General features: G+C 49.1%; 1 protein-coding gene across 6 annotated transcripts in view; it reads right to left on the bottom strand.

Annotated features, from left to right (window-relative positions):
• Positions 1–25414, bottom strand: part of ADAMTS2 (ADAM metallopeptidase with thrombospondin type 1 motif 2) — a 290963-nt gene that overhangs the window by 190146 nt on the left and 75403 nt on the right. For all 6 annotated transcript variants that reach the window (XM_036313182.1, XM_036313181.1, XM_036313183.1 and 3 more), the window contains exon 3: positions 9870–10029. In XM_036313182.1, coding sequence (XP_036169075.1) covers positions 9870–10029 — 160 coding nt within the window. The remainder of the gene's footprint in view (positions 1–9869; positions 10030–25414) is intronic.

Here is a 25414-nt window from a genome sequence, read left to right on the forward strand (position 1 = left end):
CAGCTGGTGTGCTGAGTGACTTGAGACTCTTCCTCACACCCTTGCTGGGCCTCAGTTTCTGAATCTAGTAAGCAGAACCTCGATGCTTAGGAGGTCCCCTGTGTTCTAAGGACCGGCAGCCTATAGGAGGGTCCAAGACTGCTAGCCTCGTCAGCCCAGGCTGTGGGCATGGACAGTCAGCTCTGCACAGGAGGCTGTTCACCCTGTGTTCTAGCTTGCTCCTTCCTGCCTCAATAAGGGTTGGTGGCTTCAGTTGTGGCTCTACAACTTACAGGCTGTGCGCCCACCTGCACCTCAGTTTCCTCATCTATAAAGTGGGCACAATGATAGCACCAACCATGTCCATGGGGTTCCTACAAGAACTCAAGGGTGGTGTGCCTGCCATGCTCTGGGGAGTGCCTGCGGGGTGAGCTCTCCTCCAGTGCTGCTCTCTCTTCCATGCACTCTCAGGACTGCCTGGGCAGCAGTGCTCTGAGGCCAAGATTCTCTGCAGGCTGATTAAAGGACACATGGAGGCAGATACCGTCCTTGTGTAGACCCTCACTAAACGTGCTGTCCCTGAGCAGCTCCAGGGGCAGGAGAAGAATCATCCACAGACTGGGCTACAGAAAGGCTGGCTTTTATGCAACAAAAATGAACAAAACTGAAAAGGAAAGGGGAACTATAGCCTGGGGAAAGGCTGGCATGAAACATGACAGAAAGTCAATATCTAAAACAGATAAAGGGCTTATCTCAATATATGAGACACCAGGAGATGAATGGGCAAAGGACTTAAATGGGGAGAGGAGATATACAAAGTAATCAAATGCTGGCAGATCATTTATTCTCTTCAGCAATCAAAGAAGCACAAATTAAAGCAAAAAGTAGCAATGCTCCACTGCAGGAACAGCTAAATATCAGCTGGCAAACCCCCTTGCTGGTGAGGATTTGAAGACTCTGGGAGCTCCAGTGCAAAGCTGGTCTGGCTCTGGCCCAGAGATGTTTGTCCTGCACTGGGATCCCAACATTCTCCTATTCTCTCAGGAAGTGCTCCCTTGCAGCTGCTCAGACATGAGGCTCCAGGGCTGGCTCAGGCCAAGGCCTGCAAGGTCAACACCAGAAGAAGAACCCAAGGTCTCCTGCCAGGAGATCCCCAAGCCCAAATTCCAAGAGAGGCTGCACTAGAGGTGGACAGCCCACACCCTGCATGCTATCACAAGTTTCCATCCATTCTACCAGGTTTGGGCCCCTCCCCAAAGTGACTGGGGAAGGAGGACCTGGCCTGTCAGAGAGGCATGGACATATCCATGTCTGCAGGAACCCTGGATGTCACACTGCACGTCATACTGTCCCCAAAAACTCTGACTCACAGAGCAGGGCCTCTGTCTCTCAGGGCGAGAGGAACTGCAGTGCACCCTAGAGCCTGTTTACCTGGGAGGCCATGTCTGAAGTCTGTGCCCTCCATCCCAAGAGTCTGGAAGCCAATGGGCTTGCTGGGGCCAACACAATCTCTCCTGGGAAATCCTGTCCTCTGAGCCAGGGTAGCAAGGAACAGGGGAAGGGCTGAGCTCTGAAGCCAGAAGAAAGACCCCAATTCTGGCTTTGGTACTTGGTCAGGCTACCTGGCCTCCACCAGCATCCTTCCCTCAGTCTTCGTCGCAGCCATCCACCATATTCCCAGGTGCTCAGGCCTTTCAAAAGCCAGGAGCCATCCTTGATTCCTTTCCTCACACCCATGTCCTGGGAGCTCCACCTCCAAATACATATGAACCCACCTACTAAGACCACTAGGGTCCTTCATGGCCTCCCTGCTTCTACTCCTTCCACTGAGAGTCCTCCCACTGCTGGAAGAACAACACCCTGCCTCACACAAGAACTCCATGTGAACTAGGTTTTCCCATCTCTCTGGCCCAGCGGCCGTCCCCTCGATCTGGAGCACATTTCCCAGGTCTGGGTCTTCCCACAAGCTAGATTCATATCATTTCCAACCTGAAGCAGCTCCTCCTTTACTTGATTTCTCACTCCACCCTTTTCCCAGCCTTTGCTTTGTTCATGTATTTACCCCTCTCTGCAGCATCTGCTCATGTGTCTCCACCAGTTGCCAGTGAGCTCTGAAAGATTCCATCTGGCTCATTCCCTGTTGTATCCCCAACCCAATCCAGCCCAAGGCAAAGGTGGACACATAGGAAGAATGTGTTGAATAAATGAATGATAGAACGAATGAATGAGAGAAGAAAGGTGCTCACTCTGAGCCTGTGTCCCATCTCAGCATACAATGGTTATTTGTATTACTCCCCCATTATTGGGGAGCATCACCAGGCACCTGGTCCCTTCCAGCCCAGATCAGCACCATCCCCCACCCTACACAGGACCAGCTCCCAGGCCACCTCCTCTGCCAGGTCCCAACTCCAGACACCTCAGATCCCTGCTGTCCTGAAAGTTCTCCCCTGAGCCCTGATCTGGTCTCAAGTGCACCATCTCCCTGCCTGGACATCTTTTGAGAGGCACTCCAGCTGGACCCCAGTGCCAGGTTCTCTCATCAAATCCAGACATATTCCCCGAGGCTTTGCCTAGGGCCAACCCACAGCCCAGGCCAATGTGGACACGTCCAGAGCTCTGAGAGAGACACAGCAACTCAGAATGTGCACATGCTCGTGTGTGTGTGTGTGTATGTGTGTGTGTGAGAGAGAGAGAGATATAGAGAGAGAGAGAGAGAGAGAGAGAGAGAGAGAGAGAGAGAGAGAGAGAGAGATTGAGAGAGAGAAATGGAGGGAGATAAAAAGCCTGAGAGCCAGAGAAAGAGTGAGCAGACACTAACATTTCCACTTAATGTGGCACCTTTACCCAGCTGAGCATTCCTGCAGGGCCAAGTGCACAGCGCTGCTTGGTATTAATTTCAAAGAAAAATGGGTCAAGGAAAATTGGAAATTTTCATAGAAAACGCTCCAGGCTTGGATCTAGCTGAAGTGTTTGCTGACCTGCAGAACATTCTGAGAGGAGATGGGGCCTCTACCTAGTACAAATTGGCAGAGTCTGAACCTCAGGCCTAAATCCAGTTTCTGCTTCTGAAGAAGAGCCTTTTGTCTCCTTCAGACGTCCTTGGAGCTGTCTCGGGAGCTCCATTCCTCTGAGGCTGGGACCCTGCACTTCTCACCTGCCATCAGGACACTCTGCATCCTCAGGAGGCCTCTGTGTGGGTACGGGCTGTGGGAAATCTGTCCTTCTGATCCATCATGTAGACACAGCATTCAGAGGATGCCTGGGTTGTGGAGGCAGGGTTCATGGAGTCCCCATGGATATGCAGGCCAGCTGCTCCTGCCCTGACAGGCCAGCTGACACATGTGAAGCACAAATGCCACAGATGTGTTAAGCAGCCCCTGTTTGCTGCATATCTCTCCCAGAAACATCCCAGTCTGTTGTGCTGGGGAACCCCAAAGAGCAGTACTTGGAGCCCATGGCCAACAAGGCAACCAGGCACACTGCTCTTGCTAATTAAACATCAGAAGCACCAAAGTACCACATGTTACCTGAAGACATGTGTGGGTACTGCATGCCAACAGAAAGCTCTTTGGGGTACATTCACAGCACAAGTCCAAGGGAAGGAAAGACAGAGCATTAGGTTAACTGTCTGTAGAAGAGAGAGCCATGCCAAGTCAGACCTGATAACTCTGGGCCTCAGAGAATGGGCAGGGGACCCTCCCAAATGAGCCCACGTCACCACACTGGCATCTCCAACCACTGTCTAGGTGGCCAGCCAAAGAGTGGTGGAGCACTGAGGCCCCTGCCAAGGGTGCACACAGTTTGAAACAGGCCTCCGGAGCCAGCCAGCAGCCTCAGGTTTCACAAATGCTTCTCCATGGGATTCCTCTGGTCCCAAGCTGCAGGCACCAGGCAAAATGAGGAGGAGGAGCTGAGAGCACCCAGGGAATCAAACCCTGAGGCACCCAGGCCTTTAGCTGAAACTCAGTGAGCTGGCAGCTGCCAGCTGTGCTGGGCTGGGCAGGACACTGGCCAAATCTAGTGCAAGAGCCCCAGTCACCACCCGAGTGGGCCAGGCCAGGCCCCAGAGCTTCACTGAGAGGCTCAGAAATGCCTGGGCTAAGGACACAGAGAGAGGTCCCTGCTCTGAGACACTGGCCAGGCTTGGGGCTCTGTGTGCAAAGGCAGCCAAGCGCTTCTCTCTCCCCGACTCCAGGTCCTCAGGCTTCAACCATTAGATAACGGGCAGGCTGAATCATGGCCCCAGAACGTCCATGGCCTCATCCCCAGGACCTGTGTTATCTTACAAGGCAAAAGCAACTTTGCAGCTGTAAGTTAAGAATGCTGAGATGGAAAATTATGCTGATTATCCCAGAAAGGAAAATGTAATCATAAGGATCCTTGTAAGAAGGGGCCAGAAGGAGGCTTGACTGGGGAGGAAAGTGAGTCATGTGAACACAAAGCAGAGGTCAGAGTGACATGGCCATGAGCCAAGGGACTCCAGTAGCCACCAGAAGCTGAGAGAGGTGAGGAAGGGATTCTTCCCTTGAGCCTCCAGGGGAAACCAGCTCTACTGATACCTTAAATTTAGCCTCTTAAGATCCATTTTGGATTTCCAACCTCCAGAACTCTAAAAGAACAAACCTGAGTTATTTAAAGCCACTAAGTTTGTGGCAACTTGTTACAGGGGCCAACAAACTGACATCAACTGCTTCAGGGCCAAGAGCTTCCCTGACCTGGCCTACTCCACACATACTCCATGATTGCCCCCTCACCCCTACCAGGCCTTGGCAGGGCCCCCTTTGTCACCCATTACATCACTGCATCTCTGAAGCCTAATGATTTGTCTGTCCTTACAGGGCTCCATTCTCTCCCACCCACAGCTCTGGCCTCCTTGCCTCCAGCCTGGACCAGAGCAGCTGGCTATAATGCAGCCCTAGCTGCCAGGCCCCTTTCTCTTGGAGGCTGCTCACTGCCTGCAGGAAGCCATCCTGTCTCGGCTCTAACATTCCAGGAGGTAGCCCCTGGGAGCCACCAGCATTATTAGCTCCAGTCATCTGGTTCCTGGCCTTGCTCACCTACCACAAGCTTCACTCCCAAGGCAGCACCTCAGAAACCTGGAAAACCTGCAGCAGGTGAGCAGGGGAGGAAGAACTGGGGGCTGCTGGGTGAAAACTCCAGTGCTAACGCTGTTCTCTCTCTCTCTCACAGGCTTTCCTTGGCAGTGGCAGGGAAAGCACTCCTCAGGGCAGGTGACATTCCAACTCTGCCCACCAGGGAGGACGCCACAGTCTGATGGCAGTGGGCAGAGGCTTGGCACTGGCTGCTTCCAGGAGGAGTCAGCCAAGGTCAAGGGCACTGAGCTGTCTGACTGCTCTTCCTTCAGCCAGAGCTCAGGGTAAGGTGGAGTGGGAGGGTACAGTGGCCCAGAGTCAGTTCTAGGAACCCATAGCCACCTGTCTAGAAGGAGCTGACAGCCCCTCCTCTGTTCCAAGGCTCAGAAGAGCAACCCCAGGGGGTTCAGAGGACACTTTGCTGCAGTATCTCACAAGCACAGGTGTCCAATGGGGGGCTGTGTTTTATTGGGCCCATATGATACTTTTCATAAATTTGAAGCAACATTTGAAAATCTGGAGAGTTCACATAAAATTTTAATGTCTAGATTCTCTTGGCAGTAAGAGGATCACTGCCCCAAGCCCACACTCCCACCAGGTCACCCTCAGAAGCCAAGTAAGGGTCTCTGCTCTGCCCTGCACCCTCAGTGAGGCCGGGCAGAGGCCATGTGCTGCTGCATTCCCATTTCTGTTCCTCTTTTAGCAGAGACATATTCTGTGTCCACATCTATGTCAAAAGCAGGGAAACAAAATCCAGGCCAAGGGTGGTGTAATTATTTTTTTGGCCCCTGGGGCCATCCTCATTGGCACTGCCTGCTGGGCCCTGCAGGCTTCTGAACTTGCAGCCCTTGTCTTGGGATGGCAAGATTTTCCAGAAAGTCACTGTGTACCTGACAGAGAGACCACATGCCCAGCACAGAACCCAGGGATCTTTCCCTCCCCGAGTTCAAAGCCCCTCCCACTTAACAGCCAGGCATTTGGAGGAACACTCTACTCTGTGCACTTGGCCTTGAGATCAGCCTAACCACAGCACAACCCAGTCACAGCACAGCCCAGCCTCTCAGGGCCCCACAGCCTGGATGAGGGTCCAGCAGAGGCAGAAGGTTAAGGGGCTTGCCTGGGCTATGCCTGAACATTATCCCGAGAAGTGAGCGAGGCCTCAAGCATCACTCCTGACAGATGTGAACCCTTCACTGCATAGCCACCCTACAGGGGAGTACTGATTCACTCCCTGTATAAGCTGAATGGTGGCCCTCCAAGATACAGGGTCCTAAGTCTTGGGACCTATGAATGTTACCATATATGACAAAAAAGGACTTTGAAGATATAATTAGATTATGGATCTTGTGATGGGGGATATCGCCATGTATGATCTGGGTGGATGCAATCACATGCATTCTGACAGCAGGGAGACTCACACACACAGAAAAGAGGAGGAGGCAATGTGGCCACAGAGACAGAGATCAGGGTGATGTGGCCACAAGCCAAGGGATGCCAGCAGCCACCAGGAGCTGGGAATGGTGAGGAATGGATTCCTCCACAGGGCCTCTGGAAGGAGCATGGCCCTGCCAACACCTTGATTTCAGCCCAGTAATATTCATTTCAAACTTCTGCCCTTCAGAACTGTGAGAGAATAAACTGATGTTGTTTGGAACTACCCAGTTGGTGGTGGTATGTTGAAGTAGCCTGAGACTAGGAGGGGAGTGATATGCCAGGATCAATAGGCTAGGGTTTCTCTTCCCACCTACCAGCCCATGGCTTCCCTTCAAAAACCTCAGACAATGGGTTGACAGATGGCAACTGGGGCAGGGCTCAGGCAAGAGCGCAGAACTTGGAGTGGGGCCCTGTGCAAGTATGTGGGCAGGTGCAAACACATACACACACACACACACACACACACACACACACACACACACACACCAGAGATGCCACTATCACACAGTACCCGTATCCCCAACATACTGCCCTGGGGGCACAGGGCTGGTTCTAGGGGAGACAGAGAATGGGACTTTCGGTGCCTGAGAGAGGCCTCTCCCCTAAAGGCCACCCTAGCTCCCTAGCCTCCGAGTTCTGCCCTCCTACCCTGGCTAGGCTCCTGGACTCAGCAGAGTATAGCAGAGCAGCTTTTGCCACACCTGCAAGGCCAGTGAGGAGGGAGGAGTCCTTTCCCTTTCCCTGTTCACCCTATACCCTACCTTTCAGGCCCCCAAAATGACACTGGTGGCACTAAGCTGCTAAGTGCACACTCGGTGTTGGCCGAGTCCTTGAAGATATGTTAAAACCTTCATTTTCCACCTGTTTCTGTGGGCAATCCGAAACCCTGCAACTAACCTCAGGTGATGGAGACTATTAGTAAGGCCTTGAGACACTCCAGGAAGCCTGCTGGCTGCTCAGGGCAAACAGGGAAATGTATCTCAGCATGCTGGAGTAGCCATGGGAAACATACCCACCCCACCCCACCTCCAGCCAGACCAGCAGGGCAAGGGACCCATCACACTCACTGCCCATAAATAAATGGCTGAGGGCAGCGTTCAAATGTGCTTCCAGGAGTAGGTAAGAGGAATGGGGACGGGGGAGGTTGGAAGCTTCCTGCCTGCTTTAGCCAGAGCTACATTGATGTCAGGGTCCCCATCAGAATTCACCAGGAAAAAGGATCCCCTACCACGCACGTACACAGAGGTCCTGGGCTCCATATTCTCTTGCAGGAAAGGGCAAGGAGCAAATGTACCCAGCCAAAGACACTACTTTCCCATTTGTCCCAGCTGTACTGTGGGCCCTAACTGGGCCCAGGCTGATGGTGAATGGGTCCAAACCATCTGATGTCACCTTGGGCTCTTAGCCTAGCCCAATATAACGTGCATCTGAACTCCTCCAGCCAGTGAATAGGCCTCAGCTCTAGGCCAAGTGTGAACAATTAAGCACATTCAGGAAGAAATATGCTTTCTGTGAGTGAAGTCACCCACACAGGGTCGTGCTGACACTGGGCAGGCCCATAAAGGAAAGGGGACTTGGCCCTAGACCTGTGGCCTAGATCCTACACACTCACAGCCCAGGGCTGAGGCCCAGAGCTCAGCCTGGGACAGGCTCCCCTTTCCCTCTTCCAGCATAGCCTCAGCCCCCAAATGGTGTAATTGGCCTTTCCCAGTATCTTCGAAGCCAGTGGTTTCTGGGCTTAGTCTGAGTTTGAAATTTCTTAAGTTCTGAATTCCAAGCTCTCACCAAAGTAGGTGGATAAGGGAGAGGGAAAGGGGAAGATTTAACAGAAGATGCCCAAAGACTAACAGAAGCACAGCTAATAATGCAAGGCCAGCCAGGCCATGGTGGAGGGCTGTCATGTTTAGGACAAGCACCACATGGAATGTGGGATTGGAAACTCACCTAAGGTATCTGGCAGCCCCTCACCCAGCATAAGCCAGACTCCAGGCACCACCAGTAGAGGCTAGCCCAGAAGCCCCAGGTCCAAAGCACAAAGTTCCAGGCCCTCAGTTCTTTGAGATACAGGCTTTTCTAGCCCCACTGGACAGATGAGAGGACAGAGGCCCAAACTTGCCCAAGAGCAACAGGCCATCAAGGAACAAGGCCAGGGTCTTGGTCTGAGGTACTTCCCCTGCCCCATTATCACTCACAGCCACACCCTATGGGGTTACCCTTCATTCCTTCCCCTGCAGAGAAGCTCAAGGGTGGGAAAGAGGCAGGAGGGGCTGAGGCTGGGGGAAGTGGGGCAGCGAGGCACTGCTGTTCACAGCCCAGGCAGACAGCAATTTATCACCTGGACCAAGGGACCACCAGAGTACTGATCAGCTCCAGACAGTGCTAGGCTTCCTGAGGGAGCAATTCCTTTGTAAAGATATGTGACACCGCTCCTTGAAATTAGAATGGTGCCCTGCCAGGCTGCACCCAATTTATCTGTCAAGCTGGGATGTCACAGATCTAAGATAAATGAGCCAGGATTGCTCAGGGTGAGGAGAGAGTCTCTGCAAATCACAGCCCAGGTGGGCTAGCCCAGTGGGGCCTCTGGGGCTCACTTAAACATGCAGATGTGCCTGACCCAAGGCCCAGGCCTCTGTGCCTGCTGCCACCTGCCACTAGCCAGGGATCTAGGACCTCAGGCTGAGGCCTGGCCTCACTGTAATCCACGACCTGAGATCATGAAAATGCTGGAGAGGTTTGGGATGGTCAGTGAGTCTGGCCTCCTGGAAGGCTCTGAGGGGCTGTCATCATGCCGTCCCACAGTTCCTTCCACACTCCTGGGCCCAGAAGGCACTTTGGTTCTAAGTTGAAAAAGACAAAACGATGTAAATCTGCACAGGCTGTTGAGGCTGCTGGGAGAAGCCCCGGGCCTTCGTGGTGCACTTCCTTCTCCTCTCAGAGTACTCAGGGGCTTTCTCTGAAACCAGCCAAGAGGAGCAGTCACCCTGGCAGGGAAAGGGGGCAGCAAACAGGTGGGGGACAGAGGCTGTTTGGGGGCAGCAGGCATCTTCAGAGGCACAGGGTCACAGACATGGGTTCAGGACTTGGGCCTCCTTTGCTTCCCGACACATGCAAGCCCTTGGGCAGAGAAAGGAGGACTCTGAGGCAGCTTTTACTGTCCTCTATGGAGGCCCCAGACTTGCAGGTTGTGGCCCACATACACCCAGAGCAGTGGCCCCTTCCCCTGTACCCACACTGTGCTATGTCGTCCACAAGGGCAGGGCTCAGGCTCAGCCTAGGACCAGGCCTGCAGAAGGGGTGCCTTGGGTCCCACAGGGTGGACATCCAGGGCTTACCACACAGCCTGCCCACCTGCAGCAGCCTTACCTGTGTCCAGGGCCTGTGGCACCCCGAGAGAAGGGAGCCTGGAGTTAGATGGCCGGCGATATACCACATGCACACGACCCTGCTCAGCTTCCTTCGCTGCCAGCCCCTTCTCCAGGGGCTCGATAAAGAACTCCTCCTCCTCCATACGAATCAGGCCAGCCTGCAGGGCAAAGATGAGATGGTTCAGATGCCCAGAGCACAACAGACAAGGTGAGGGAGCAGTGAGGAGGGTCCCAGAGGGCAGAATCTCCCACTTGGCAGAGCGAGGTGCTGGGCTGAAAGGTCATGGACGGGCCTTCGGGGCACCATCTGCCCAGAGTCTTCAATTCTAGTCACTAAGGCCAGAGCCGCTGGACTATGCTGAGCCCTGGCTAGGGAAGGGACTCTGCCTGTCATTCCCACCCCCATCTTCCAACCCGGGGCTTGTGAGGCCAAACTGTCGAAAATAGCCTGAAGGAACTGAAGTACACTGAGCGTCTGTGTGGCCCCCAGGGGGACACCAAGATACACCAAATATGGACCAATGTCACCCCACCCTCAGGAGTCCTAAGTCCAGGGCAAAGATAAAAACTGTCAGCCAGGGCTGAATCTGCCCACAGAAATGCTCAGTTTACCCCAAACAGTGTTTTCAAGTTGTGAACCCAATACTCAAAATGATCAGATTTCATGTTTCAAAATTGGAATTTCAGCTTTCCTTGGAAAATGCATGCTCAAACCACAGTGGGCTTCACATTGCCTGGCAGGGGTACCATAGATGGAACCTGTACCCCTGCATCCTTTATCCACATTGGTCACCAGCCCAACTGAACTGCTGCCTCCTTTTTTTTTTTTAAATATATTTTATTGATTTTTTACAGAGAGGAAGGGAGAGAGATAGAGAGTTAGAAACATCGATGAGAGAGAAACATCGATCAGCTGCCTCCGGCACATCTCCTACTGGGGATGTGCCCGCAACCCAGGTACATGCCCTTGACCAGAATCGAACCTGGGACCTTTCAGTCCGCAGGCCGATGCTCTATCCACTGAGCCAAACCGGTTTTGGCTGAACTGCTGCCTCTTTATAGGACCACCCCGGTGCTTCTTTCTGAACCCGTCTCCATCAGAATTCAAGCTGCACTGCACTCCGACATCCAAGGCTCTCTGCCTGCCTTCCCTGGCCCCAGCTCACACATGTTACACCAGACTCTGGGACAGCCTGGCCTTCCTACATGGGGTGCACAGCCAGGCCTCCCTGCCCCTGAATTGACCTAACCCTCAGCTTGGCTATCAGGTAAACTCTGATTCTCCCCTCAATAACTGGCTCAGGACCCCCCCAACTACCACCTCCATATGGCCCTTCCCTTCCCTTGACCATGCGTGGTCACAGCCCCATCGTCCAGCTCCCACACTTTGGTTTTTTGCTCCAGTATCTATAAACCAGTGGTTTCACACTGGGGACCCCACTGTGTCAACCTGCAGATATATTTCCTTTAGATCACATACCTAAGACTCATTCAGGGATGTATTTCGCTGTTTAAAAACTACTTTATTGAGGTATTATCAACATGTGAAAAGCTGCACATGTTTAATGTATATAATTCCATGAATTTGGGAATCAGTATACACTTGTGAAACCATCACCACAATCAAAAGCATGTCTATTACATCTCAAAGTTTCCTCCCATCCCCTTTATTATTACCATTAAAAAAAATCTTCACCCAAGGAAATTTTTTCCATTGCTTTTTAGAGAGTGGAAGGAAGGCAGGGAGGGAGGCAGAGAGAGAGAGAGAGATTGGTTGCCTCCTGCACACACCCCAACCAGGATTGGGGGGGAGGGCAGTTAGGGGTGACCAGGCTGGCAGGGAGGGCAGTTAGGGGTGACCAGGCCTACAGGGGATGGCAGTTAGGGGGCGACCAGGCCGGCAGGGGAGGGCAATTAGGGGTAACCAGGGCAGCAGGAGAGGACAGTTGGGGGGGACCCAGCCTGCAGGGGAGGGCAGTGAGGGGCAACCAGGCTGGCAGGGGAGGGAAGTTGGGGTGATCAGGCTGACAGGAGGGGGCAATTGGGGTGATCGGGCCGGCAGGGGAGCAGTTAGGCATCCATCAGGCTGGCAGGGGAGTGGTTCGGGGGTGATCAGGCTGGCAGGCAGAAGCGGTTAGGGGCAATCACGCAGGCAGGCAGGCGAGCGGTTGGGAGCCAGCAGTCCCAGATTGTGAGAGGGATGTCTAACTGCTGATTTAGGCCCGATCCCACAGGGATCCTAAACCGGCAGTCAGACATCCTCTGAGGGGTCCCAGATTGGAGAGGGCACAGGCTGGGCTGAGGGACACCCTCCCACCTCCCAGTGCACAAATTTTGTGCACCGGGCCTCTAGTATCCTATCTAATAAAAGAGAAACATGGTAATTAGCTGTACCTCCGCTACCCTTCCCATTGGCTAATCAGGGCGATATGCAAATTAACTGCCAGCCAAGATGGCGGCCGGCAGCCAGGCAGCTTGAAGCGAACATGAGGCTTGCTTGCTTCAGTGATGGAGGACTCCAACATTCCCGCCTACTGCTGCCGGCCTCTGAGCTTGCAGTTTGAAACACTGTTACAAATATAGAAGCAAAACAAAACCCTAGAAACCTGCTTTCAGCCAGCCCGGGATCTCAGAGCTGGAGTTGAAACAGTGTTTCGATTATAGAACCAAAACAAACCAGATACCTGCTTTCAGCAGCCGAGGTCTAAGAGCTGGAGCCAAGCCTCAGAGCTAAAGCTGGCCCAGAATAAAAAAGAAAAGAAAAAAGGAGCAGTTAGGAGCTTCAGTTACCCGCCAGCCTGAAAACAGCCCTCAGCCCCTCACCCAGACTGGCCAGGCAGCCCAGTGGGGACCCCCACCCTGATCCAGGACACCCTTCAGGGCAAACCAGCCGGCCCCCACCCGTGCACCAGGCCTCTATCCTATATAGTAAAAGGGTACTATGCCTCCCAGCACCGGGATCAGCGGAGCCACGAGGCCTCCCAGCACCGGGATCAGTGTGACAGAGGGCAGTGCCCAAACGCCCTGATCGCCCTGCAGCTCTGTGTGTGACAGGGGGCGGGGCCACAACCTCCCTATCCACCCTGCTCTGTTCGTGACAGGGGAAGGCGCCCCAACCCCCTGATCAGCCCTGCTCTGTGCCTGATGGGGGGAGCTCCCCAACCCTCTGATCGCCCTGCGGCTCTGTGTGTTACAGGGTGCGGCACCCCAACCCCCTGATCGGCCCTGCTCTGTGTGTAACAGGGTGCGGCGCCCCAACCCCCCCCACGGGCTCTGCTCTGTGTGTGACGGGGTCGAGCCATAACCTCCCCATCGGCCCTGCCCTGAGTGTGACAGTGGCAGCACCCCAACCCCCTGATCTGCCCTGCTCTGTGTGTGACAGGGGGCAGTGCCCCAACTCGCCTATCGGCCGTACTCTGTGAGTGACAGGGGGAGCTCCTCAACCCCCAGATCGGCCCTGCTCTGTGCGTGACAGGGGGGAGCTCCCCAACCCTCTGATCGACCCTGCTCTGTGCGTGACAGGGTACGGAGCCCGAACCCCCCTGATGGGCCCTTCTTTGTGAGTGACAGGGGGCAGCACCCCGACCCCCTGATCGGCCCTGCTCTGTGCGTGACAGGGGGCAGTGCCCCAACCCCCTGATCAGCTGGCTCTGTATGTGACAGGGGTGGCACCACAAACCCCTGATGGGCCCTGCTCTTTGCGTGACAGGGGATGGCGCCACAACCTCCCCATCGACCCTGCCTTGAGTGTGACGGGGTATCGCCCCAACCCCCCAATCAGACCTACCCTGAGCGTGACTGAAGGTGGCATCACAACCTCCTGATCCCCCCTGCTCTGTGCATGACAGGGGGCGGCGCCCCAACTCCCCAATCGGCCCTGCTCTGAGCCCAACCAGGAGCTGTGGGGCAGGCACCTAGGGATTGGGCCTGCCCTCTGCCACCCGGGAGAGGGCCTAAGCCAGCAGGTTGTTATCTCCCGAGGGGTCCCAGACTGTGAGAGGGCACAAGTGGGGCTGAGGGACACTCCCCCCGCCAGTGCACAAATTTTTGTGCACCGGGCCTCTAGTTATTTACATATATATATATATTAGAGGTCCGGTGCACAAGTTTGTGCACCAGTGGGGTGCCTCAGCCTGGCCTGCGGGATTGGGCTGAAACTGGCTCTCCGACATACCCCAAGGGGTCCTGGATTGCAAGAGGGTGTGGGACAGGCTGAGGGACCCCACCGGTGCACGATCAGGGCCAGGGAGGGATGCGGGAGGTTGGCCAGCCAGGGAGGGACTGTGGGAGGGCTCCAGGGTGAGTCTGGCCCTTCTTGCTCAGTCCCAATTGGCCGGACCCCAGCAGCAAGCTAACTTACTGGTCAGAGCATCTGCCCCCTGGTGGTCAGTGCACATCATAGCGAGTGGTTGAGCGGCCTTAGCATATCATTAGCATATTATGCTTTGATTGGTTGAACAGCTGACCGGTCAACCAGACACTTAACATATTAGGCTTTTATTATATAGGACTAGAGGCCCGGTGCACAAAAATTTGTGCACTCGGGGGGGAGAGGGGTCCCTCAGCCTGGCCTGTGCCCTCTCGCAGTCTGCAACCCCTCAGGAGATAACGACCTGCTGGCTTAGGCCTGCTCCCGGGTGGCAGAGGGCAGGCCCAAACCCTAGGTGCAGCCCCTGGTCAGGCTCAGAGCAGGGCAGATTGGAAGTTGTGATGCCACCCTCAGTCACGCTCAGGGTAGGGCTGATTGGGGAGTTGGGGCACCGCCCCCTGTCACACTCAAGGCAGGTTCGATGGGGAGGTTGCAGCGCCACCCTGTCACGCACAGAGCAGGGCCCATCAGGGGGTTGGGGTGCTGCCCCCTGTCACACACAGAGCAGGGCCGATCAGGGGGTAGGATAGCTCCCCCCTGTCACGCACAGAGCAGGGTCAATCAGGGGGTTGGGGAGCTCCCCCCTGTCATGCACAGAGCAGGGACCATCAGGGGGTTGAGGAGCTCCCCCCTGTCACTCACAGAGTAGGGCCGATAGGGGAGTTGGGGCACCGCCCCCTGTCACACTCAGGGCAGGGCGGATCAGGGGGTTGGGGCGCTGCCCTCTATCACCCACAGAGCAGGGCCGATCAGGTGGTTTGGGCACCACCACTGTCACACTCAGGGCAGGGCCGATGGGGAGGTTATGGCTCGACCCCGTCACACACAGAGCAGGGCCCGTGGTGGTGGGGGTTATGCGCTGCACCCTGTGACACACAGAGCAGGGCCGATCAGGGGGTTGGGGCGCCACACCCTGTCACACACAGAGCCGCAGGGCAATCAGGGGGTTGGGGAGCTCCCCCATATCAGGCACAGAGCAGGGCCGATCAGGGGGTTGGGGCCCCTTCCCCTGTCACGAACAGAGCAGGGCGGATAGGGAGGTTGTGGCCCTGCCCCCTGTCACACACAGAGCCGCAGGGCGATCAGGGGGTTTGGGCGCTGCCCCCTGTCATGCTGATCCTGGTGCCGGGAGGCCTCGCGGCTCCTCTGATCCCGGTGCTTGGAGGCCTCGCGGCTCTGCTGATCCCGGTGCTGGGAGGCATATTACCCTTTTACTATATAGGATAGAGGCCTGGTGCATGGTTGAGGCTGGCTGGTTTGCCCTGAAGGGTGTCCTGGATCAGGGTGGGGGTCCCCACTGGGCTGCCTGTCCAGCCTGGGTGAGGGGATGATGGCTGTTTGCAGCTGGTCACACACCCTTCATGGTGGGAGTCCCCACTGGGGTGCCTGGCCAGTCTGGGTGAGGGGCTGAGGGCTGTTTTCAGGCTGATTCCAACTGTTCCTTTTTTTCTTTTTTTTTTTCTTTTTTATTCTGGGCCAAGTTTAGCTCTGGCTTCAGCTCTGAGGATTCCGCTGCTGAAAGCAGGTATCTGGTTTGTTTCGGTTCTATAATCAAAACATTGTATAACTCCAGCTCCGAGATCCCGGCTCGCTGAAAGCAGGTTTCTGGGGTTTTGTTTAGCTTCTATATTCATTACAATGTTTCTTAAACTGCAGGCTCAGAGGCCAGCAAGGCAGGCGGGGAACGTTGGAGTCCTCTGTCACTGAAGCAAGCAAGCCTCATGTTAGTTTCAAGCTGCCTGGCTGCCGGCCGCCATCTTGGCTGGCAGTTAATTTGCATATCTCACTGATTAGCCAATGGGAAGGGTAGCGGTCGTACGCCAATTACCATGTTTCTCTTTTATTAGATAGGATAAGTGAGGTCATGCTGTATTTGTCTTTCTGTGTCTGGCTTATTTCACTTAGCATAATGTTCCTCAGTTTCCTCCATTTTGTCACAAATGATAGGAATTCCTTTTTTGTAAAGTCTGAATAATATTCCATTGTACATATGTACCATATTTCTTTATCAATTAGTTGTCCAAAGATGTACATGTAGGTTGCTTCCATGTCCATTGTGAAAAATGCTAAAATGAACATGAGAATGCAAGTATCTCTTTGATCTCTTTCATTTTCTTTGGCTATAAACCCAGGAGGACTGCTGAGTCATATGGTAGCTCTATTTTTAATTTTTTAAGGAACTTCCATACTATTTTCCATAGTGACTTAACCAATTCACATTTCTACCAACAGTGCACAAGCGTTCCCTTATCTCCTCATCCTTGCCAACATTGTTAACTTTATGATAATGGCCATTCTAACAGGTGTGAACTGACATCTCGTTGTGGTTTTGATTTGCATTTCCCTGATGATTAGTGACATTGAGCCATTCATATGCCTTTGGAAAAAATGTCTATTCATATCTTTTGCCCATTCTAAATCTAATTATTTGTTTTATCAGCTATTGAGTTGAATGAGTTTTTTAAAGATTTTGAATATTAACTACTTGTCCAGTATATGTCTTGAAATTATTTCTTCCAATCTATAGGTTTCCTTTTAATTTTATTTCTTTTGCTGTGCAGAAACTTTTAAATTTAATATAGTCCCATTTGTTGATTTTTGTTTTTGTTGCCTGTGCAATTGGTTTAATGGTTTCAGGCCTTATTTTAAGACCTTAATCCAATTCAAGTGAAATTTCATGAGGTACAGAATAGGGGTCCAATTTCATTCTTCTGCATGTGAATGTTCAGTTTATCCAACACCAAATATTTTTTAAAATGTATCTTTATTGTTGAAAATATTACAGATGTCCCTTTTATTTCCCCATTGATGCCCCTCCTCCCCACTCCTGTCCCTTCCAAAAACTACCCTTTCCTCTTTAAGTATTCTTGGCTCCCTTATAAAATACACAGTGACCACATATGTGCATGGGTTTATTTCTGGGCTCTCAATTCTGTTTCAGTAAATGTCTGTTTTTATTTCAGTACCTTACTGTTTTGATTAATATAGCTTTGTAACATAATTAAAATTAAAATGTGTGATGTCTCCAGATTTGTTCTCTCTCAAGATTGCTTAGGCTATTCATGGTCTTAAATATGTTAGGATTGTTTTTTATTCTTTTGGATTGCATTGAGTCTATAGATGGCTTTGGGTAGTATGAACATTTGAATAATATTATCTCCTCTATTCCATGAACAAAGTATATCTTTCTATTTATTTGTGCTTTCTTTAATTTCTTTCACCAATATCTTATAATTGAAATATTTCAATTCCTTGGATAAATTAATTGCTAAGTATTTTAGTATTTTAGATGCAATTATAAATGAGCTTGTTTTCATTATTTCTTTTTCAGATAGTTTACAGAAATGTAACTGATTTCTGTATGTTGATTTTGGATTCTTTTGGACTTTTTATATACCAGATCTGTCATCGGGAAACAGAGACAATTTTATTTCTTCCTTTCCAATTCTGATGCCTTTCATTTCTTTTTCTTGCCTGATTGCTCTGGCTAGGACTTCCAATACTATCCTATATAATAAAAGGCTAATATGCAAATTGTCCCCTCCTCAACCAGGAGTTTGACCAGGGAGTGGGGACAGCTGGCCAACTGTCTTGTGGCCCTTCCCCCCAGCCGGCCCTGTCAGATCAGCCCCGATTGATTGGGGCAGGCCAGCCAGACCCCACCTGTGCACAAATTCATGCACTGGGCCTCTAGTGTTGAATAAGAGTGGTGAGGGTGGGCACACTTGGCTTGTTCCTGATCTTAGGGGGAAAGTTTTCAACCTTTCACCATTAAGTATGATGTTAGCTGTGGGATTATCATGTATGGATTTTATTATCATGAGGTATGTTCTTTCTATATCCAATTTGTTGAGAGTTATTATTATGAAAGGAGGTTGAATTTATCAAATACTTTTCTGCATCTATTGAGATTATCATATGATTTTTATCTTTCATTCTATTAATGAAATGTATCACACTTATTAATTTGCATGTGTTGACTCATCCTTGGATCCAAAGGGTAAATCCCTCTTGATCATAGTGTATGATCTCTTTTATGTACAGTGGGGCCTTGACTTACGAGTGTCCCGACTAACGAGATTTTCCGAGATACGAACCATCTCTCAGCCGATTTTTTGCTTTGAGTTGCGAGATAAAATTCGGGTTACGAGCCAGCTTCAGATACCCCACTGCTAGTTGGCGCAGCGAACGTCACAGTGAACACCACAACATCAGCCCAGCATCACATGTCTCACTCATTCACTTTTTGATTTGACATACGAGTAATTTGAGTTACGAGCTCCGTCACAGAATGAATTAAACTCGTAAGTCAAGGCCCCACTGTACTGTTGGATTAAATTTGGTCATTTTTATTGGAATATTTGCATCTATATCCATCAAGGATGTGGGCCTTAGTTTTCATTTCGTGTATCCTTATCTGGCTTTGGTATCAGGGTAATGCTGGCCTTGTAGAATGAATTTGGAAGGGTTCCCTCCTCTTCAATTATTTGGAAGAGTTTGAGGAGGATAGGAGTTAATTCTTCTTTAAATGTTTCATAAAATTCACTAGTAAAGCCATCTGCTCCTGGGCTTTTCTTTGTTAGGAGACTGATTACTGATTTAATTCCCTTACTTGTTATTGGTCTATTCGGCTTTTCTATTTCTTCAAGATTTAGTCTTGGTAGGTTGCATGATTCAAGAATTTACCCATTTCTTCTAGGTTGTCCAATTTGTTAGTGTATAATTGTTATAGTAGTTTCTTACGATCCTTTGTATTTCTGTGATTTCAAGTACAGTATCTCCTTTTTGATTTATAATTTTATTTGAGTCCTCTCTCTTCTTGGTAAGTCTACTAAATGATTTGTCAATTTTGTTTACCTTTAAAAAATACCCAGCTCTTAATATCATTGATCTTTTGTCTTTCTGGTTTCTATTTCATTTATTTCTGCTCTGATTTTTGTTATCTCCCTCCATCTTCTAATTTTGCACATAATCTATTCTTTTTTCTAGCTTCTTTAGGTGTAATGTTAGATTGTTTATTTGAAATATCTCTTTTTAATTGTAGACATTTATCACTATAAATTTTTCTGTTAGAATTGCTTTTGCAGTATCTCATAAGTTTTGGTGTACTGTTTCAATTTTAGTTTGTTTTAAGATATTTTTTATTTCCCTTTTGATTTCTTCTTTGGCCCATAGGTTGTTTAGGAGTGTGTTAATTTCCACATATTTGTAAATTTTTGGTTTTCCTCCTGCTATTGATTTCTAATTTCATACCATTGTAGTAAAAAAAGATAACTGGTATGATTTTATTCTTTTACATTTGCTACTACTTTTTTTTTTTTACTTACCATATACACTTGAGGAGAATGTGTATTCTGCTGCTATTAGATGGAATACTCTTTTAGGGTAATTTGGGGTAAAGCTCAGTTCAAATCCAATGTTTCCTTATTGATTATCTATCTGAATGATCTATCTACTGTTAAAAGTGGGGCACTGAAGTCTCCCACTGTTATTGTATTCTTGTTTCTCTCTTCAGGTCTGTTAGTATTTGATTAATGTATTTAGGTGCTCTGATGTTGGGTGCATATATATTTACAATTGTTACTATTCTCTTTATTAATTGACCTCTTTATGATTGCATAATGACTTTATGGCATCTTGCTACAGATTTTGACTTAAAGTTAATTTTGTTTGACATAAGTTTAGCTACCCCTATTCTCTTTTGGTTCCCATTTAGGTGGAATACTTTTTCCATCCCTTCACGTTGAGTCCATGTGTATCCTTAAAGCTGAAGTGAATGTCTTATATGCAGCATATAGTTAGAGCTTGTGTTTTTATTCATTCAGTCATTCTATACCTTTGACTGAAAAATTTAACCCATTTACATTTAAAGCAATTGCATTGGTAAGGACTTACTTATGCCATTGTGTTGTTTTATGACTATTTGATAGTTCCTTTGCTCCTTTATTTTTCTCTTGATGATTTTCTACAGTGGCATAATACAATTCCCTTCTCTTTATCTTGTATGTATCTATATACAATAGATTTTTTTTTGGTGGTACCTTGAGGCTAACTTGAACTATATTATAGATATAACAATCTGTTTTTAGTTGATAACAACTTAACTATGATCTCATACAAAAACTTTATCCTTTTATTCTCACACATTTTATGTTTTTGATGTCACAATCATATATTTTTTAAAAATATGTTTTTATTGATTTTTAGAGAGAGAGGAAGAGAGAGGGATAGAGAGAAACATCGATGAGAAAAAAACATCATCGATCAGCTGCCTCCTGCACATCCCCCACTGGGGATCAAGCCCACAACCTGAGCGTGTGTCCTGATCAGAAATTGAACAGTGACCTCTTGGTTTCCTGGGTTGATGCTCAACCACTCAGCCACACTGGTCAGGCACAATCACATCTTTTTATTTTGTGTAGCCATTAACATATTATTGTAGCAATAGCTATTTTTATACTTTTGTCTTTAACTTGTATACTAGAGTTAAGTGGTTAACACACAATGTTACAATATTCAAATATTCTGAACTTGACCATGTACTTACCTTTACAGTGTTTTGTATATTTCACATTTTCATGTTACTGATTAGCATTTTTATGTCTCAGCATGAAGAACCCATTTTATCAATTCTTGTAAGGCAGTTCTAATGGTGATGAACTCTCAGCTTTTGTTTGTTTGGAAAATTCCTTATCTCATTCTCATTTCTGAAGGAAAATTTTGCCAGGTAAAGTATTCTTGGTTAGTAATTTTTTCTTCAGACTTTGAATAAATCATTTCACTCTCCTAGCTTACAAGGTTTCTGCTGAGAAAAAGACAGATATTCTTTCCCTCGTATAAGAAAAATGTATTCTTTTTACTGATTTTTAAATTATCTCTTTGCTTTAATTTTAGATAGTTTTATTATGTGTCTTAGAGAAGATCATTGGATTAATATCTGGGGGTAATCTATTGGCTTCATAAACTTGGATGTTAAAATCTCTCCCAGGTTTGAGAAATTCTCAACCATTATTTCTTTAAATATGCTCTCTGCTTCTTTCTCCCTTTCTTCTCCTGGGATTCCAAAAATAATGCATAGATTATTTCTCTTTAACGCTGTCTTATAAGTTCCATGGACTTTCTTCACTCTTTTTCATTCTTTTTATTCCTCTTACTGCATAATTTCAAATTATGTCTTTGAGTTCATTGATTTATTCTGCTTGGTCCAGTTTGCTGTTGAAGATCTCTATTGAAGTCTTTATTTCAGTCATTGTATTCTTTAGCTCCAAATTTTGTTTGGTTCTTTTTTATTTTCTATCTCTGTTGAACATTTTATACTTTTCCTGATTTTGTTAAATTCTAGCTCTCTCGGCATCTTTGGAATAATTATTTTGAATTCTTTGTCAGGCAATTAATGTATTTCCATTTCTTTGGAGTTGTTCTGAAAGTTTACTATGTTCCTTTAGTGGTGTCATGTTCCCCTGATTCTTCATGATCCTGGTAGTCTTGAGTAGATGTCTGCACATTTACTAACTTCAGTAAGAAAAGACCCTCACCTGCCAGTGGAGTGAATGCTGTGACCTGGATCTAGTGGTGTAGGGTACCAAGTGTGGGGTGTGTGGCAGCTCTGGGTCTGGGTTGAGGAGAAACATGATGGTTTATTGGCTCAGGCTGGTAGGGTCTATGATATTAATAACTCCATGGTCCTTGTAGGTTGCTATAGGAGTTCCACAGTGGCTACAAGGGCTGTTTGGGCCTTTAGCAATATTTCCAGATCCAGTGGCTAAGTACCAAGGCAAGCAGTAGTGGTGGCCAGACCTAGTGGTGTAATACACTTGCTGCAGGTGCCTGTGTGGTGGCAGGGACCGGTTGCTAATATTGATGTAGTGAGGAGGAACAGGGTCAGCAGTCAGAACTCGGACCAACTGTGGGTACACAAGTGGTCACAGGGCTGTGGCTGTCAGTGTGTACTCCCAGGGGGGCAAGGTCTCACAATAGGTATGCACATGGCAGTGGAGGCTGATGACAGGAGTCAGGTTGGTGGCACCTGTGCACAGCTGGAGAAGCGAGCTCTGAGCACTTGCACAGTGGTAGGGTTCAGCTACAGGGGTCTAAGCTAGTATTATGTACTCACACAGTCACAGAGGTCAGGAAGTGAGGACAAGGGATGGAGGAAGAGGAATTCAGGCATCTGGTATCTATGAATATGAAAATCTATGAGAAGAAAACCTCAGCAATGAAATCTTTAGGATTGTGGTGGCTGTGATGGTCAATGGGGTTTTTAGCAGTAAAAGCTGCTAGGGTCCTCTGTAAGAACAGATCATGGGAAAGCACAGTCATACCCTCTGTGTGTCTGATACTGGCGGCCCATCCCCTCGTTCCTTGTTCCCAACCATCTCTATACATCTCAGCTTTGCCTATTCCTGAGTGGAGTGAAACTGAAGCAGGTCCTTTGTGTGGTGCCCCAAAAGTCTGGGAAAGCTGGTAACTCACCCCACTCTCTTCCTTTCTCAGTGAGAACGCTTTCTGGACAGGGAGCTCCCTCTTGATGTTGAGCAGTATCATTCTGGGGGCTGGGATGATGCTGGCAAAATGGAGTTGTTCTTCCTTCCTGTTTGTGAGATTATTCTCAGGTATTTTGTTCCACTGCATTGCTGGACTCCTGAGCTCTCCAGAGCTGTTTTGTTTATGGGTAGCTGCCTAATTGTTGATCCTTGCTGAGGGACAGGCTCTTCTACTCTGCAAACTTGATGACCTCACTCAGGAGCTTTTAAAAGACCAGAGCTGTGCGTGGTGAGGAGCTCTCTACAAGGAAAGAGGGGTTCATTTTGTCTTTTGATTTTCAATTATTTTAGTAAGCATCCCAGGAATAATCTGTCTAAAAATCTGAAAAAAAATTTTTTTTGACAAGAAAACAAGGCATAGATTGTGGGCTATGTTTTGCTGACTTTTTTTTCTAGGAATCTTATTTTCCTGCTACCAGCAGCATGTGTATCTGTTTGTGCATATAATTTTTATTAATAAGAACCAGTTTCCTCTCCCAACTCTATAAATATTAAAGAAATCCCTGAAGTACACTGTTCTAAAGGGATTCAGTCAAGAGTGCTGAACAGCCTGGTGCTCCGTGGAGGGGGACTCTGTGACTGTCTGCCCAACCCCACAAGAAGAGAGGCTCAGGGAGTATAGAGAGGTTGTCCCTGATCTTCTGTAGCCACTGCAGGGGCTCAGAACCTGGTAGTTCTCTGGTCATCAGATCAAATCACCAGTTTCAGATCTTGGTAAATTATAAGATACCTATCTACCTCTCTTCTATTGTGCCCTGTCCTTTTGCTGTTTGGTTTAGGATGAAATAGTCACTAGAAGTGGAAATAAAAAGTTAAAATTTTTTTTAAAAATCCAAAGGCTTAACAGCTATTCTGTTACTTTGAATTTTAAAGTGTTCAAAACATTGACACTCTCAGAGTTGGTGTGTCACAGGAAAGCAAGTGAGCATTCTGCCCCCATCTGTAGGTGCCCAGTTTGCTGAGCTCACTGGCTTCTTCCATGGAAGCCACAGGCTACAGCATGTGGCAGCCTCCCACTAGTTCATAACCCGCACCAGATCTGTCACTCAGTGTTGTCATTTTTGCAACCTCTGGCACTAAGACTGTGAGGTGCCTGTCAAGGTAGCAGTGGTAACAATCAGAATAAAAAGAAAACAGGAAGCTGATCCAAAAACAGAAGGATCCAGACTTTGACAGAGGACAGTAGCATGCATCTGCATTAGCTCACTGTCTCCAAACTTGACCTTGCTCTGAAACACACACGTGCACTTGCCACAGGAATCCCCAAACATGCTGGCATCTGGTAAAATTCCAGTTCCTTGAGCTATTTAGCTCTGAGAGCAATGTATCCTTTCATCCCTTCTTTTTTTTTTATTTTACAGATCCTGCCTCAGGTTTATTTGTACAAATAGCACAGGAGGACACCAGCCACATGCAGATAGCAGCCCCGGGTCACACCAGTCCTTCCGTCCTCACATCAGCAGACAAAGGCCTCTACTCTAGAGCCTTCATGAGGGCCTGGGCAACTTTGGGAGCCGGAGCCTGAGGTGTAGCCTGAGCCCCGGAGCTGTAGTGCAGCCTGGGTCTTGGACTTGGTCCCACAGAGCCTGACATCCTTGGTGATGTGGGCATCAGCACATTTCCCAAGCTTGGAGTGAGTGATGTAGGGAAGTTGGTCAAGCTTGTGGCTGCCACCCCTTGGGATTGGGCTTGACCTCCTTGGGCTTTGCGTGGGCCTTGATAGCCTCAGCACATGCTTTCATGGCCTTGGCATTGTTGGCCAGCACCTTTTTTAGACCTTTCTTATTGTTTCTTGGGAAAGCGCATGTTTCTCAGGAACTTTGGGTCCACCCCCTTAAGAGATTTGTATCTTTGTGATCTGGGTTTCTTGATGCCATCTTTGTGCCATTTTTGGGACTAGTTGTGTGTGGTGTGGTTATTGTACTTGGCCATGTCTGCACCAAAGCCTGTGGCTCCTGAAATGCCTGGGATCAGAAGAGAAAGCCATCCCTTCTTCCTTTTGGAAAAGGATCTGTAAGATTCCGTTGGGCTACAGGGCAAAGGCATCAGCCTGCCCTGGCCTGGTCTAATGATGGTCTAGTACAGTGGTCGCCAACTGGTGGTCCGAGGACCACTGGTGGTCCGTGAGGTCCGAAAGGTTGGCAATCGCTGGTTTAGTGGGTGCATTGCCAAAACCAGGTCTGCCACTTAAGAGCATCTCCCAACAGCCTGGGGAGACCAAGGCAACCCTGGAAGTTTTACAGGGAGGAGCCTGATCCAATCGCTTAAGTCACAGGTGTAAGAACTAAAGTCTCTTCAGATTGAAGCCAATTTGTCCTAACCAGGCTCCTTCACAGCTCAGCATCAATCACAGAGGATGTTTTGCATGTTGCTTTTTCCACTTTTCCAAAAGGAACAGCAACCTTCAGTGGGGAAACTGGCCACCAGCAAATGAGAACAATCCTGTGGGTTAGGAAGCATCTGTTCTCTCCCCTGCATCTCCATCTGCTTCTGCTCCATGATTTCCAGAATACTCTCTTTTGGAGGGGTCTCTCTGTGGACACCTTATGGCAGAGTCCCTGTCTCCCTTAATCTCTGCCTCATTCAGGTGGACACAGGTTGTCTTCATGTGCCATCCACACCCGTCCTTTT

This window comes from Myotis myotis, unplaced genomic scaffold (assembly GCF_014108235.1).
Source record: "Myotis myotis isolate mMyoMyo1 unplaced genomic scaffold, mMyoMyo1.p scaffold_m19_p_6, whole genome shotgun sequence".
Taxonomy (NCBI): Eukaryota; Metazoa; Chordata; class Mammalia; order Chiroptera; family Vespertilionidae; genus Myotis; species Myotis myotis.